At 38.6% G+C, this 14567-nt stretch overlaps 3 protein-coding genes across 3 annotated transcripts in view; 1 reads left to right on the top strand and 2 right to left on the bottom strand.

Moving 5' to 3' along the window:
- Positions 1–52, top strand: part of pot1 (protection of telomeres 1 homolog) — a 23802-nt gene extending 23750 nt beyond the window's left edge. The window contains exon 8 of the mRNA XM_068724127.1: positions 46–52. Within this exon, the coding sequence (XP_068580228.1) occupies positions 46–52 (7 nt within the window). The remainder of the gene's footprint in view (positions 1–45) is intronic.
- Positions 7–7277, bottom strand: LOC137881428 (E3 ubiquitin-protein ligase TRIM21-like). Its single transcript, XM_068723372.1, has 2 exons — positions 7199–7277; positions 7–1919 (listed from the first exon to the last, which is right to left on the bottom strand). Exons 1-2 carry the CDS (start codon positions 7247–7249, stop codon positions 606–608), a joined length of 1365 nt encoding a protein of 454 aa, XP_068579473.1. The 5' UTR covers positions 7250–7277; the 3' UTR covers positions 7–605.
- Positions 7278–8033: 756 nt separating this feature from the next.
- Positions 8034–9633, bottom strand: LOC137881601 (E3 ubiquitin-protein ligase TRIM21-like; the record flags this gene model as incomplete). Its single annotated transcript, XM_068723606.1, has 1 exon — positions 8034–9633. A coding segment is annotated over one exon (1257 nt), but the record flags the coding sequence as incomplete, so codon positions are not given.
- Between the last annotated feature and the right edge of the window lie 4934 nt (positions 9634–14567).

The raw sequence follows: 14567 nt of genomic DNA, 5'->3' as shown, positions 1-14567 counted from the left end.
GAAATACAAATAACACGATACACAACTTCTCTTCTCTGGTCACAGAAGCTGAATGTTTTATGATCACATTTTGTTGATTCATTTTCTACAAATATGAATCAATAATTCATGTTTTATTGACCCCTAAAAACATACCAGACAGAGATCTCTTGATTTTTATGTTGATTCTACAATGATAAAAACTAAAACCCTTAAACACCTTTTATTTAAAATATATAATAAGTGGTACATGACTTTATCCAATAATGTGTGCCAGTATTCATAATGTATTATATTTACAATAATCAGACAAACATTTTCATTTGGCTCCCAGATATTTAAGGAATGTTCAAACGCTTCTTATTACTGAGTACATTGTTTTTGATGACTCAGCAGTCTTGAAGGCAGGTTATGCAGTTATTAGAATGAATTAGACTACATTAGATCATATCAATCAGTGGATTAATGTCTGTGTGTTGGAGAAGTAGAAAAACATTTACAGACAAATATAAAAACCCATTGATCATAATGTGAAGAATCAATAATGTTTACACCGTAAATCACCAATAATATAGATTTGTTACATTAAATGAAAGAGTCTCTCTGTAGAAGATCAAGTGTTTGTTCTACTCAGTGTGATTGACAGGAGAGATGATCAGAGGAGCAGAGTTTTTACCATCATTATTATTACATGGACCAAAGTATGGGTAGAGCTTCTCAGTGAAGCAGCAGCCAGTAAAGGAGTAGATAAGAGCTGCAGCATCAACGTCATAGAAGGAGACCAGACCCTTCTCATAATCCACAAACACCCCCACCTTCTGAGGCTGAGACTTCAGAGAGAGACGGACTGAAGGGCCAGCACAAGCTATGTACTCAATCTCATTCCTCAACCATATCGTCCAGTAACCATTCTGAGGAGACAGTGTGATGCTTCCCTTCCTGTTGATCGACTCTCTGACCACTCCTAAATCCCACTTAGTCTTCCCTTTAACCTGAACCTCGTAGTAAAATCTTCCTGAAGAGAAACTCTGCTTTGATAAGACACAAGTACAATTAAATCTCTTTGGATTGTTTGGGAGATTCTTCTTTACATCACCAGTTTGAACTTGTTTTCCATCATCAGACAGGATGAGGTTGGGATATGCTGTATCAGGATCAAGAGTCACATCCACTGCAGACTGCTGGACCCTCTTCAGCTCAACCTCAGTAAGCAGCTTCTTCATCTGTTTACTGAGCGTCTCCTCCAGCTGATTCACAGCTCTCACCACAGTCCCCTCATATGAAGGTGGACTGACTCTGACTCCTGTCCAGTTCTTGGTGGGTGGAGCAGTGTTCAGGGTCCTGAAGCTCTGGAGGAGGTGGAGGTGGTCTTCAGAGCGTGAGAGCTGCTCCACCTCAGTGCTTCTCTTCTTCAGCTCAGAGATTTCCTGTTCCAGCTCTTTGATGAAGCCTTCAGCCTGTTTCTCTGTCTTTCTCTGCTTCTCTTTGATCGTGTCGATGAGCTCGTTTAGTTTACTCTCAACAGACTTCATCAGAGCGGTGAAGACCTGAACACCATCTGCTATCTCTCTGTCTGCATCTTCCTCACTGAGCTCCACTGAGTGTTTGATCTCCTGAATCTTCAGTTCTCTCTTCTGGATCATCTGCTGGATTTCAGCCTCAGTCTTCTCCAGCTTGGTTTCTTGTTGAGCTGACTGTCTGAACTGAGCAGCCATCTCAGAGATGAAGGTATTGACCTGCAGCTCAGGTCTGGTGTAGAAAAGCTTGTTACAGTTTGGACACTGATTGGGTACATTAACGTTCCAGTGTTGAGTGATGCAGGTTTTACAGAAGTTGTGTCCACATGGTGTGCTGACTGGATCAGTGAACACATCCAGACAGATGGAGCACAGAAACTGATCTTCAGTCAGCAGACAGCTGGCAGCAGACATATCTACACTCTGGGCAACAAGAGTGAAAAACAAAACTGTTATTACATATCTTTTGATTCATAAGATGTAACTATAATTAGTCTTAAATGCGTTTGTCATATTGGATGTGACTAAGGTGCATGTTTACTTAGAAAATGTCAGAAAGCAAATATGTGATTTTTACACATGATCCACCATAACTCACTTTGATTCAGACTTAGAGCTGGGGCCTGTACCATGAAGAGAGTTCAACATACTCAGGGTATCTTTTGGTTATTGTTGGAATGCTGATTCAGCATTCCAAGTATTGTTCTTCGAATCTTTATTCTTCAACTATTTCTTCCGTACATATTTTGGCACTTAATACCGTCCACATTTCTTAGGCTACAGAAACCGTTCAACTATTTAAATGTTCAGCTCTTTCAGCTCATGAGTGCTATATCTCTTCATATTTCTAATCTTTAAACTTTTTGAATTATTAAGCTTTTTGCAACTTATTTTTTGAATGGGATGTCTATGGAGAAACTTTTCAAATCCTCTTAAACTTTTTCAACTTTCAGATCCTTCTACCCTTATACTTTCAGCTACAGACACCATTTAAACTTTCAAATGTTGAGAAACCCCTGATCAATGATTGTATGTTATAATCATTTTGATATCTTTTACACTTTTTGAACTGTAGCAATTTTGCGTTCATGTGTTTTTCAGTCCTTTTCTGCTTTTATAATTGCGCAGCTTAGAGTGCGTGATGTCACCGCTAGAGTGAAGAGGAGCCTGAGATTCCTGTGAAAAAAATATTTGTCTTTTGCGACTGACTCCTCAATTTTCACTCTTCATGCATAATTTTTGGATGGAAACGTAGCTAATCTTGTCCTTGTCGTAGACATATGACAGGTTTACACATTTGGCTCAAAAGCCTTTACTTGAGAGGAAAACCAACTTTCTCCTCCATAGACCCCAATGTTAAAACGTACTTCAAAAAAGTCTTAGCCAGACAACCGTACCCCATTTCTAAATCGCCATTGAAGCCACTTTTTTTTACACTACAGACACAATTTTCGCATGATCTGTTCTTCAAGTCATCCTTGCGCCCCAGTATTAATATCAGAGCAATAGGAACTACGGTTATGGGTTTTTTTAGGTTTTGTTTCCAGGTTTTTCTCCTTGAAATGGCTGCAGGCACGCAGGTGTTCTTAATTCAGCTAATTACTGATGTTTATAAACGCACAGACTCACAGACACAAGCCTCACTCTCTCTCTCTCTCTGTGTGTCTCTCTCTCTGTGTGTCTCTCTCTCTGTGTGTTTCTCTCTCTCTGTGTGTCTCTCTCTCATACAGTCATTCAGGTATTGGAGATTTTTAGAGGACCCCCACGCACGCACGCACACACACACACACACACACACACACACACACACACACACACACACACACACACTTCAAAATATAAGCCCCAGAGAGGGAATTCTAAGTGAAATACTTGTGATGAAGCCTGTCATTTAATAACCTCTGTTTATGTTTCATACATTCTGATTATCTCTCCTCTCCTCCTCTCTAACACACCCAGCCCCACCCTTTCAAAATAAAAGTCCCATGGATGAACAGTATTTAAACATTAAGCTCAAAATGAGGCTTTTTTTGTTGAAATAATGAATGCTCTTACTAATACTGTGACAACTACTACTACTGCTGCTAATATTTCTAGTATTACTAATACTGCTACTAATACTATTACTACTTCTACTACAACCTTTGCTGTTGCGACTATTACTACTACTGCTATTATTACTACCACTACTGCTATTACTACCACTACTACTATTACTTATACTACAACGACTACGATTACTACTACTGCTACTACTGCTATTATTACTACCACTACTGCTATTACTACCATTTCTGCTATTTCTTATACTACAACTGCTACTACTACCACTACTGCTGCTATTCATGCTACTACCAGTACTAATACTACTACAACTATTAGTACGAATACTACTAGTACTACTACTACTGCTATTACTGCTACTTCAAATACTGCCATTACTACTACTTCTTCTCCTACTACTACTGTTATATTAAATACAACAACCTTTACTACAGCTTTCACTACGACTACTTCTACTACTTCTTCTAATTACTAATCATCTAGTACTACTAATAATACTTCTACTTCTATTACAACTTCTACTATAAATATCTCTCATGCTACTAATACTTCTACTAAAAATACTTCTACTACAACTACAACTTCTACTACTACAAATATCACGACTGCTGACATTTTTTAAGCCACAGAAACCGTTCGAATATCAAAATGTTCAGCTCTTTCAGGAGAGGGATGATATGAATTTTCATATTTGTAATCTTTAAACTTTTTGAATTAATACGCTTTTTTCAATTTTTTTTCAACGGGATATCAATGGAGAAAATCTTCAAATCCTGTGAAACTTCAACTTTCAAAGCCTTCTTCTTTCTCATATTTTCAGCTACTAACGCCATAGTTAGACGTTTCAACTAGAAGGGTTAGCAGTGCAGTTTATTTATTTATTTATTTTATTTGTTTATTTATTTTGCAGAGACAATGCACACCAATCAACAGTGAAACTGTAGGTGAGCCAGAGTTAGCCAGAGAGGCTAGTTTTCATCTGCTGTCCCCGGCCAGATGTTCGAAGGCTGCCTAAAAATTACAAAATTTCAAATAAAATGGAATTAAAATTCATCAATAGACAGTAACGTATAGACAAAACTAATACACATATCAGCAAAAGAAAAGTGTACGACACTAGACCAGAGCAGAACAAATCACCTACAGTACAAGCATATATATAACACTGAGACACATAACACACATAACGTGGAAGATAGCAACACTGAACAAGACAAATGCACATATAGGCAAAACAAACAGGACAGACAGTACATCAATGCTTGCACACCTGATTGGCAACAAGCCATTCCTTAAGGCTACGTTTGAATGTTTTGTGTGCGTATATGTGGTGGCAGAGCATTCCACCAGTGAGCTGCCTTCACAGAGAATGTAGATATGCTAAAAGAGCTTGACCTATGTGAAATGACACAATCACCTCTTGAAGCAGATCTAGTGAGTCTGCTGCTTTGAGCACTTTGTTTAATAAAATCACTAAGCGGAGGCGGGGCCATACCATGTCAAATTTTAAAAACCAGACACACATCAGTGAATTTAATGAGGTTCTCCCAACTCAATATATGGTGTTTGTTGAGGATATTGCAGTGATGGTGACTTTTGGGTTTTTTATCAAGTGTTTTTAGAGCTTGTTTATGGAGAATATGAATAGATGTTAATGTTGTGCTGCTGGCTTGTGCCCAGCTGGTTAAGCAGTAGGTCGGATGGGGGACAATCATTGCATTAAAATACAGTTTCGCAGCCTGCATGGTTAGACTGTTTCTTATATATCTGAAATTCATGAGATTAAATTTTAAGACCTTTGTCACATGTTTTACCTGCCTTTTAAAAGAGGGATTAGAATCAATAAAAATTCCTAAATATTTAAAATCTGACACTACCTGTAGCCTCTCACCAGCAACATAAACATCTGGCTCCGGTGACATTTTGCAAGCCCTCTTTGTGAAGAACATACAAACAGTCTTTTTAACATTCAGGTGAAGGCAGGAATCTGCAAGCCATTTCGTTACATTTGTCATTGTGGACGTGCGTTTAAGTGCAGCTTGTTCTTTGTTCTTTGCATGCACATAAATCACTGTATCGTCAGCATACATTTGAATACTACACCCATTGCAGACACTCGGCAAATCATTAATGTATAAACTGAATAATAAAGGTCCTAAAATAGAACCCTGGGGTACTCCCACATTAGATCTCAGAGTAGATGATGAAACATCACCCACTCTGACACACTGGGTTCTTTCTTCAAGGTAGGATTTCAGCAAGACAAGAGACTCTCGGGAAAAGTTAAAATTTGACAGTTTATTAATCAGGACATTGTGATTAACTGTATCAAAAGCCTTCTTGAGGTCAAGAAAAACCGCTGCTACTACACCCCCTTTATCCATTTTAAGCTTCACATTCTCTAAGAGGAAGCAGTTGGCTGTTTCAGTTGAATGATTAGCCCTGTAACCAAACTGCATAGGATGCAGCTGATATGGAGAGCTGTTGAGATGTTTAATAAGTTGCTCTGCAACACATTTCTCAGCAATTTTGGAAACAGCAGGGAGAATACTGATTGGCCGATAATTTGAGACATCGGTTGAATCTCCTGACTTAAAAATGAGTGTTACTATGGCTGATTTCCATCCTTTCGGAAACACACATTGCCTGAGAGATTTGTTGACAATGCTTGTGATCGGGTGAGCGAGTGTGCCTTTGTGTTTAAATGCTTTCGGGCTTCAACATTTTTCAGACAGGTAGTCTCTCATTTCTGTATTTTCAGCAGTGTTTTTGCAATTCATTTCAGATTTCAGCTTTCAGCATTCCAACGCATTTTCAGCAGGAAATGCATTTTCTAGTTTAGCTTTACTAACCTACGAAGCTCGTTATCAACTCGGTAAATCAAAAAAGTCAAACATGCCATAAGAATACATCCAAGCAACACATTAATTTAACACATGTAGTTATAGTCAGATCTATTGTGCTCTATGTAGCAGTGGTATTTTGTATTATTTCCCCTTGTGTGTGTGTGTGTGTGTGTGTGTGTGTGTTTTTAAAAGGCACCAAGCTAAAACAATATCATATTTTTCATTGATATTTTTCAATATCAATGAATATGTATGAAAAATAACAATAATGAAACAATGATGAACTAATCTGATGTCTTTAGCATTGCAGTGATAACATCCTAAACCCTCTGGTTCTTGTTAATATCACAATTTAAATCAGAAAATAGAGGATCAGAAATGTACAAGAGGAAATATGGAAGCTATCTGCTCTGGACTGCAGGATATTATATTTAATATTATTTATCTCTAAAACCACCACTACCTCCGATGGAGCTCTGCTCAACATTTGCTCTGAGTTGAACTTCCTGTCTGAGTCGAGCTGAGGGTTTGAGTTCAACCAGGAAACAGGTCTGTGAATTAGCTTAAGCTAATGCTAGCTGTGACTGTATTCTGTCTGACCTTTAACTAGTCAGAGTTCAGTCACTGTGGTTTAGTTTCTACCTCTGATGGTTTTATCTACAACGACACATTTCTATGGTTTAATATTCTTTATATGATAAAACAAGATGTAAAACAGTCAGATTCTGGTTTGAACTAAACTTGGACCAAATATTCAGTGAGTGTATTTTGTCTGTAGAACAGTGTACTCACCAGAGTTTGTGTTGTTGAGAAGAACCTGCTGGATTCAGTTGAATGTTTCATTAGAGAGAAACAGAGAGACTTGTCTCGACTGCAGCTCTGCTGTCGCTCAGAATAACTTTACTTTCACTTCAGGTAAAGTGACTTTGAAGTTCCTCTTTCAGTGTTGCTCCTCCTCTCAGTGAGGGAGGGGTGGAGGAAGTATTCAGATCCTTAACTGAAGTAAAAGTACTAATACCACACTGTGATAAACAAACATTCAACATCAACACATAAAGGAACACTTCATCCTTCAGTTTATCACAAACATTCAACATCAACACATCTGGAGATACGTGGTTTTACCTGGACAGGAAGTGGATAAAAAACTGTCATCTAAAAAGAAACTAAAGGAATCAGGTACATTTAGTAAAAAGTACAATATGTACCTCTGAGATGTAGTACAGTACAAGTATGAAGTATAAATACACAAATAAATTCCCTCAAAATGTTCCTTAAATACAGAAATTGATTAAATGTGAAATAAAAAGACAAATCAGTTCAAACTTTCTTTGTTTTTATTGTGTTGAGGATCAGCAGAGAGGAGGACTGTATGAAATACAAATAACACGATACACAACTTCTCTTCTGTGGTCACAGAAGCTGAATGTTTCATGATCACATTTTATTGATTCATTTTCTACAAATATGAATCAATAATTAATCTTTTATTGACCCCTAAAAACATACCAGACAGAGATCTCTTGATTTTTGTGTTGATTCAAAAATGATAAAAACTAAAACCCTTAAACACCTTTTATTTAAAATATATAATAAGTGGTACATGACTTTATCCAATAATGTGTGCCAGTATTCATAATGTATTATATTTACAATAATTAGACATTAAACATTTTCATTTGGGTCCCAGATATTTAAGGAATGTTCAAATGCTTCTTATTCCTGAGTACATTGTTTTTGATGACTCAGCAGTCTTGAAGGCAGGTTATGCAGTTATTAGAATTAATTGGACTGCATTAGATCATATCAATCAGTGGATTATTGTCTGTGTGTTGGAGAAGTAGAAAAACATTTACAAACAAATATAAAAACCCATTGATCATAATGTGAAGAATCACCGTAAATCACCAATAATATAGATTTGTTACATTAAATGAAAGAGTCTCTCTGTAGAAGATCAAGTGTTTGTTCTACTCAGTGTGATTGACAGGAGAGATGATCAGAGGAGCAGAGTTTTTACCACCATTAGGACATGGACCAAAGAATGGGTAGAGCTTCTCAGTGAAGCAGCAGCCAGTAAAGGAGTAGATAAGAGCTGCAGCATCAACGTCATAGAAGGAGACCAGACCCTCCTCATAATCCACAAACACCCCCACCTTCTGAGGCTGAGACTTCAGAGAGAGAAGGACTAGAGGGCCAGCACAAGCTCCGTACTCATTCTCATTCCTCAAACATATCGTCCAGTAACCATTCTGAGGAGACAGTGGGATTCTTCCCTTCCTGTTGATCGACTCTCTGATCACTCCTAAATCCCAGTCAGTCTTCCCTTTAACCTGAACCTCGTAGTAAAATCTTCCTGAAGAGAAACTCTGCTTTGCTAAAACACAGGGACAATAATCAAATCTCTCTGGGTTGTCTGGGAGATTCTTTTTTACATCACTATCATGTACTTGTTTTCCATCATCAGACAGGATGAGTTTGGGATATGCTGTATCAGGATCAAGAGTCACATCCACTGCAGACTGCTGGACCCTCTTCAGCTCGACCTCAGTGAGCAGCTTCTTCATCTGTCTACTGAGAGTCTCCTCCAGCTGATTCACAGCTCTCCTCACAGTCCCCTCATATGAAGATGGACTGACTCTGACTCCTGTCCAGTTCTTGGTGGGTGGAGCACTGTTCAGGGGCCTGAAGCTCTGGAGGAGGTGGAGGTGGTCTTCAGAGCGTGAGAGCTGAACCACCTCAGTGCTTCTCTTCTTCAGCTCAGAGATTTCCTGTTCCAGCTCTTTGATGAAGCCTTCAGCCTGTTTCTCTGTCTTTCTCTGCTTCTCTTTGATCGTGTCGATGAGCTCGGCCTGGCTTCTCTCAACATACTTCTTCAGAGCGGTGAAGACCTGAACACCATCTGCTATCTCTCTGTCTGCATCTTCCTCACTGAGCTCCACTGAGTGTTTGATCTCCTGAATCTTCAGTTGTCTTTTCTGGATCATCTGATGAATTTCAGCCTCAGTCTTCTCCAGCTTGGTTTCCTGTTGAGCTGACTGTCTGAACTGAGCAGCCATCTCAGAGATGAAGGTATTGACCTGCAGCTCAGGTCTGGTGTAGAAGAACCTGTTACAGTTTGGACACTGATTGGGGACATTAACGTTCCAGTGTTGAGTGATGCAGGTTTTACAGAAGTTGTGTCCACATGGTGTGCTGACTGGATCAGTGAACACATCCAGACAGATGGAGCACAGAAACTGATCTTCAGTCAGCAGACAACTGGCAGCAGACATATCTACACTCTGAGGACAACAAGAGTGAAAAACAAAACTGTTATTACATATGGTTTGATTAATAAGATGTTACGATAATTAGTCTTAAATGCTTTTGTCATATTGGACGTGACTGAGGTGCAGGTTTACTTAGAAAATGTCAGAAAGCAAATATGTGCTGTGGTTGTGAATGAAACATTAAATCTAATTATTAACACATGATCCACCATAACTCACTGTGACTCAGACTTAGAGCTGGGTTCTGTACCATGAAGACAGTTCATCATACTCAGGGTATCTTTTGCTGATTTGGCTCCACTAACCTACGAAGCTCGTTATCAACTTGGTAAATCCAAAAAGTAAAACACGCCATAAGAATACATCCAATCAACACATTAATCTAACACATGTAGTTATAGTCAGATCTATTGAGCTCTATGTATCAGAAATATTATAAATCTCTTAGTTTACACATTCACACAGTCAGAGATTCATTTCCAGCTGTCTTTCCTGCATTTGTCAACATAAACTGTTGCTTCTATCCTGGTTTATGACTTTAACTTCTTCATATTTGTGTAATATTATCTAACGATCAATGAACCCAGCTTTGATTGGTCAGTAGGCGGAGCTGTTAGACGAGGTGATCTCTTAGACCCTGATGGGCAGGTTGGCACATTGTGTGGCAGTCTTTGCCATCAGTGTATTGATGTGTGTGTGAATGGGTGAATGTTGACATGTAGCGTACAGAACTTTTAATGGTCTGAAGCTCGACAGAAATGCAAAGTCCATTCACCATTAAAGTAACGTTTCTCTCCACAACCCTCACGACCACGATGGACGTCAGTTAAATATTGAACCTGAGTGGAACTTCTGTCTGAGTAGAGATCAGATTATGAGATAATACTGGATGTTTAAGTTATAAAAAGTCTATTTTATTCCTTTACAGGCAATAAAATAAGTTGTCACAAGACGTTAGACGCTGTACTCTGTGTTTGGAGAGTTCAAAGGTCATCTAGCTTTAACCATCACCTGATGTTACTTTTTATTCTTTGTCATCGTTGGCTTTAGCTGCTGCCTTATATCTGTATGTGGTGTAACAAACTGAACGTTCACTGACAGGAAAGAAAGTCGTCAGAAATAGTCTGTGAATGAAGTGAAGCTGAAACTAGCTGTGACTGCATTCTGACAAACCTGAAGAGTTCAGTCACTGTGGTGATATTTATACCTCTGTGTTGTAGTTCAGACAAAACCTACATTTTGGATTTTTACTAAAAATGACACATTTCTATGACGTCATATGATCTATATAATAAAACAAGTGTTAAAATGTCAAATTTTATTTTAACTGCATTTTGACAAACATTGAATCAGTACATTTGGTCTGTAGAACAGTGAACTCACCAGAGTTTGTGTTGTTGAGAAGAAGCTGCTGGATTCAGTTGAATGTTTCTTTAGAGAGAAACAGAGAGACTTGTCTCGACTGCAGCTCTGCTGTCGCTCAGACTAACTTTACTTTGATTGGAGGAAATGTGACCTTGAAGCTCCTTTTTCAGTGTTGCTCCTCCTCTCAGTGAGGGAGGGGTGGAGGAAGTATTCAGATCCTTAACCGAAGTAAAAGTACTAATACCACACTGTGAAAATACTCCACTACGAGTAAAAGTCATGCATTTAAAATATACTTTTATATCTGATGTTTCTGATTAATATTACTGAAGAAACACTTCATCCTTCAGTTTATCACAAACATTAAACATCAACACATATGCAGTAGTAGTAGAAAAGTATGAAAATGCACAACTTGGAATTTCTACTTCAGCACAGTACTTAAATATAGATGTACTTAGTTACTGGTCAGCAGTCGTCAGAGTTTCAAAAGTTTAAATCTGACTCTGGTGTTCAGGAGATAAAAGTGTGAATCAGTTCAGTCAAACTCTTAAATGTTCTCTTCCAGTTTAAATGTTGGTGTAATACTCAGACTTTACACTAGATGGCGCACAGAACCCTTAAGTAGTTTTGCTCTGACATCGAATTCATTGAACTTCCCTTCGAACATTGTTACTGGAACTGTTGCTGTGTTAGGCATGCTGGGAAGTTCCTGATGATTGATTGATTCAAACTATTTGTACAATAACACACGTATACAGGGATACTACTGTATACAAGTACTGCACACAAGTATCCTAGTATTCATGAAGTATTCCGACAATTATATTAAGATTGTCTAAATATGAGATAAAAATAATGATTACTATTTTTATTATTATTATTATTATTATTATTATTATTATTATGGGCGTAGTAGAAGTAGTTCACGCTTAAATATTTAATTTGTATTTGTTGTTGTATGACGTGACTATTATTGGGTTAATAAATATAACTACAAAACTGCAGTTCTTTATACCTCAGTACTTATTTTCTTAATTGTCAAGTAAGTAGTTTAAACATGTTTTGTTCAGTGGACAAAGCTGTATGTGTTTCTTTATTCTATTCTATTCTTTTTATTTGAAAAAAAGATAAAAACAGTTATGATTCCTGTTAATCCCACACAGATTACAGTTCAGTGTGTTATTGGAACAGATTATTATCGGATCAGAGCAGGTTTGACAGATGACTCCCTCCTCCTCCTCCTCCTCCTCCTCCTCCTCCTCTCGGGTCCTCTTCTCTCTCTCAGACGGAGCTCGGCGTCTCCACACGCAGCATCTCACCTCGCTCCTCCCCAGCCTCCGAGCCCTCCGGAGCTGCTGTGCGCGCAGAAACTTAATGGGACGGAGGTTGGACCCCCAACCCCCCTCTCCTTCAGCTGCGGAGGATCTGAACGGTCAGATCACGTTTTTTACAGCCCAGTTTAAAGGTTTTTGTTTCGCTCCGGTCTCTGGTGATGCATCCAGACTGGAGCCGCTCCGGGACGCCACCAAACCCAGGTGCACCTCGTATACACGACCAAAGACCTTGTGGAAGCTGGTTGCGCGCAAAGATGAAGGAAAACTGATCCATGTTTGTGTTGTTTCAGATTTAAGTTAAGAGTCTCGCTTCATTGTTTTTGGACCGATTATCAGAAGATGGAGCGATCATTTTGGAAAACGCACGAGTTTGATCTCGCGGGTTAGACGGAACCCACACGATGCTGCGTCCATCCTTGAGGTTGCTGTGTTTGTGGCTGTGCATCGAGGCCGCGGCGAGTCAGCTCCACTGGCACAAAACAAAGAGGACTTTCAGTCCTCAGCATGAGTCCACCGCCGCTGACAGGAATGCGCAGAGCCGGAGATGGCGCTCAGTCACCGGGGAGGACAATGGAGGGACGCGCGATGCGAGCGCGCTGTCCTCGTGGCTGTATTCTGTAAAGCCGTCTTCCTCTGACCTGTTCGGGAGGCAGATACCCAGGCGCCCCGTGCGTAAAAGCTGCTACCAGATCTTCCAGAGCACCGTCACCAAACCCGCCTCCACGCCCTCCAACGGGTCGGAGGTCACCGGTTGAGTCCTGCAAGAAAGAAGAAACATTTCTAAACATTTACGTTTTTGGCCTTTTGTTTTTAAATTTCACGTCTTTTGTGCATTTTATTTGTATTTATTGTGTAAAACTAAATAAATGTAGATAAAAAAAAAAGTTGCTGCACAAATGTTTCAAACTGCTGAATGACATGTTTCAATAAAGTAATTCACTTTTTAACACAAACTCTTCATTTAGAGCATGTTTTATAGAGCTCATCTGTGATGTTACATCGCCATCTGCTGGTCATCCGACAGCATGAAGCACTTTATCAAAGACTTGTTTTCAATATATAAACAGAGCAAACACAAATGGTAAGTAGCCGTCCTTTATTCACTTATTTCTATATTCTTATTTCTTTAAATACGTCATTTGAAGCAGGAAGTGTCTGTTGTCCAGAGAGATGTTGAGACCTCTGGAGCATGTTCTTGTCTTCATTCTTCTGCCTGTTGTCACCGTTACTTGTTCCTGTTTCTCTAGAGGACAGATGTTGGACACGCAGACGTCCCTGCAGAGCGAAGCATGCTGACCTAACAGGTAGAGGAAATATTCAGATCCTTTACTGCAGTAAAAGTACTAATACCACACGGTGAAAATACTCTACTAAAGTAAAAGACCAAGGCCTAGGTAGTATCAGTAAAATGTACTTAAAGTAAAAGTACTGATTGTGCAGTAAAATGTTTTATCATATCTTGTGTTTCTGCATTAATGTGAATGTTACATTTCAACTCCTTCATATCCTGTTGGTTAGTTTAATCTACATCAATGCATCATATTCTATAAGTTCATCATGTGTTTGTAGCGTCTCTGTCCTGTGAGAACCTCGTATCTCTAAAAAGAACAAACAGCTGTTTTCAACTTTGTGACGATACAGCTGATCCAAGAGGCTTTTTAAAGAGTTTATTTATCTGAAGAAGTAGAACACTTCATCCTTCAGTTTATCAAAAACATTCAACACATAAAGGAACACTTCATCCTTCAGTTTATCAAAAACATTCAACACATAAAGGAACACTTCATCCTTCAGTTTATCACAAACATTCAACATCAACACATAAAGGAACACTTCATCCTTCAGTTTATCACAAACATTCAACATCAACACATAAAGGAACACTTCATCCTTCAGTTTATCACAAACATTCAACATCAACACATCTGGAGATACGTGGTTTTACCTGAACAGGAAGGAGATGAAAAACTGTTATCTGAGAAGAAACTAAAGCTTTTAGATGAATTTAGTAAAAAGTACAATATGTACCTCTGAGATGTAGTACAGTATAAAGTACAATATGTACCTCTGAGATGTAATACAGTAAAAAGTATAAAGTAACATAAAGTATAAATACACAAGTAAATTCCCTCAAAATGTTCCTTAAATACAGAACTTGATTAAATGTGAAATAAAAAGACAAATCAG

The sequence above is a fragment of the Cebidichthys violaceus genome, unplaced genomic scaffold (genome assembly GCF_023349555.1).
Source record: "Cebidichthys violaceus isolate CVI_PGR_0920_01 unplaced genomic scaffold, fCebVio1.0.p SCAF_3, whole genome shotgun sequence".
Lineage (NCBI taxonomy): Eukaryota > Metazoa > Chordata > Actinopteri > Perciformes > Stichaeidae > Cebidichthys > Cebidichthys violaceus.
This window is presented reverse-complemented; position numbering and strand designations above follow the sequence as displayed.

What these genes read in the sequence shown, in the direction of transcription:
- LOC137881428 (XM_068723372.1), bottom strand. Translation starts at nt 7,249, where the DNA reads ATGAAACATTCAACTGAATCCAGCAGGTTCTTCTCAACAACACAAACT. An exon ending in TCTCAACAACACAAACTCTG is followed by an intron (nt 1,920 to 7,198) that starts GTGAGTACACTG and finishes CTTGTTGCCCAG; the next exon opens with AGTGTAGATATGTCTGCTGC.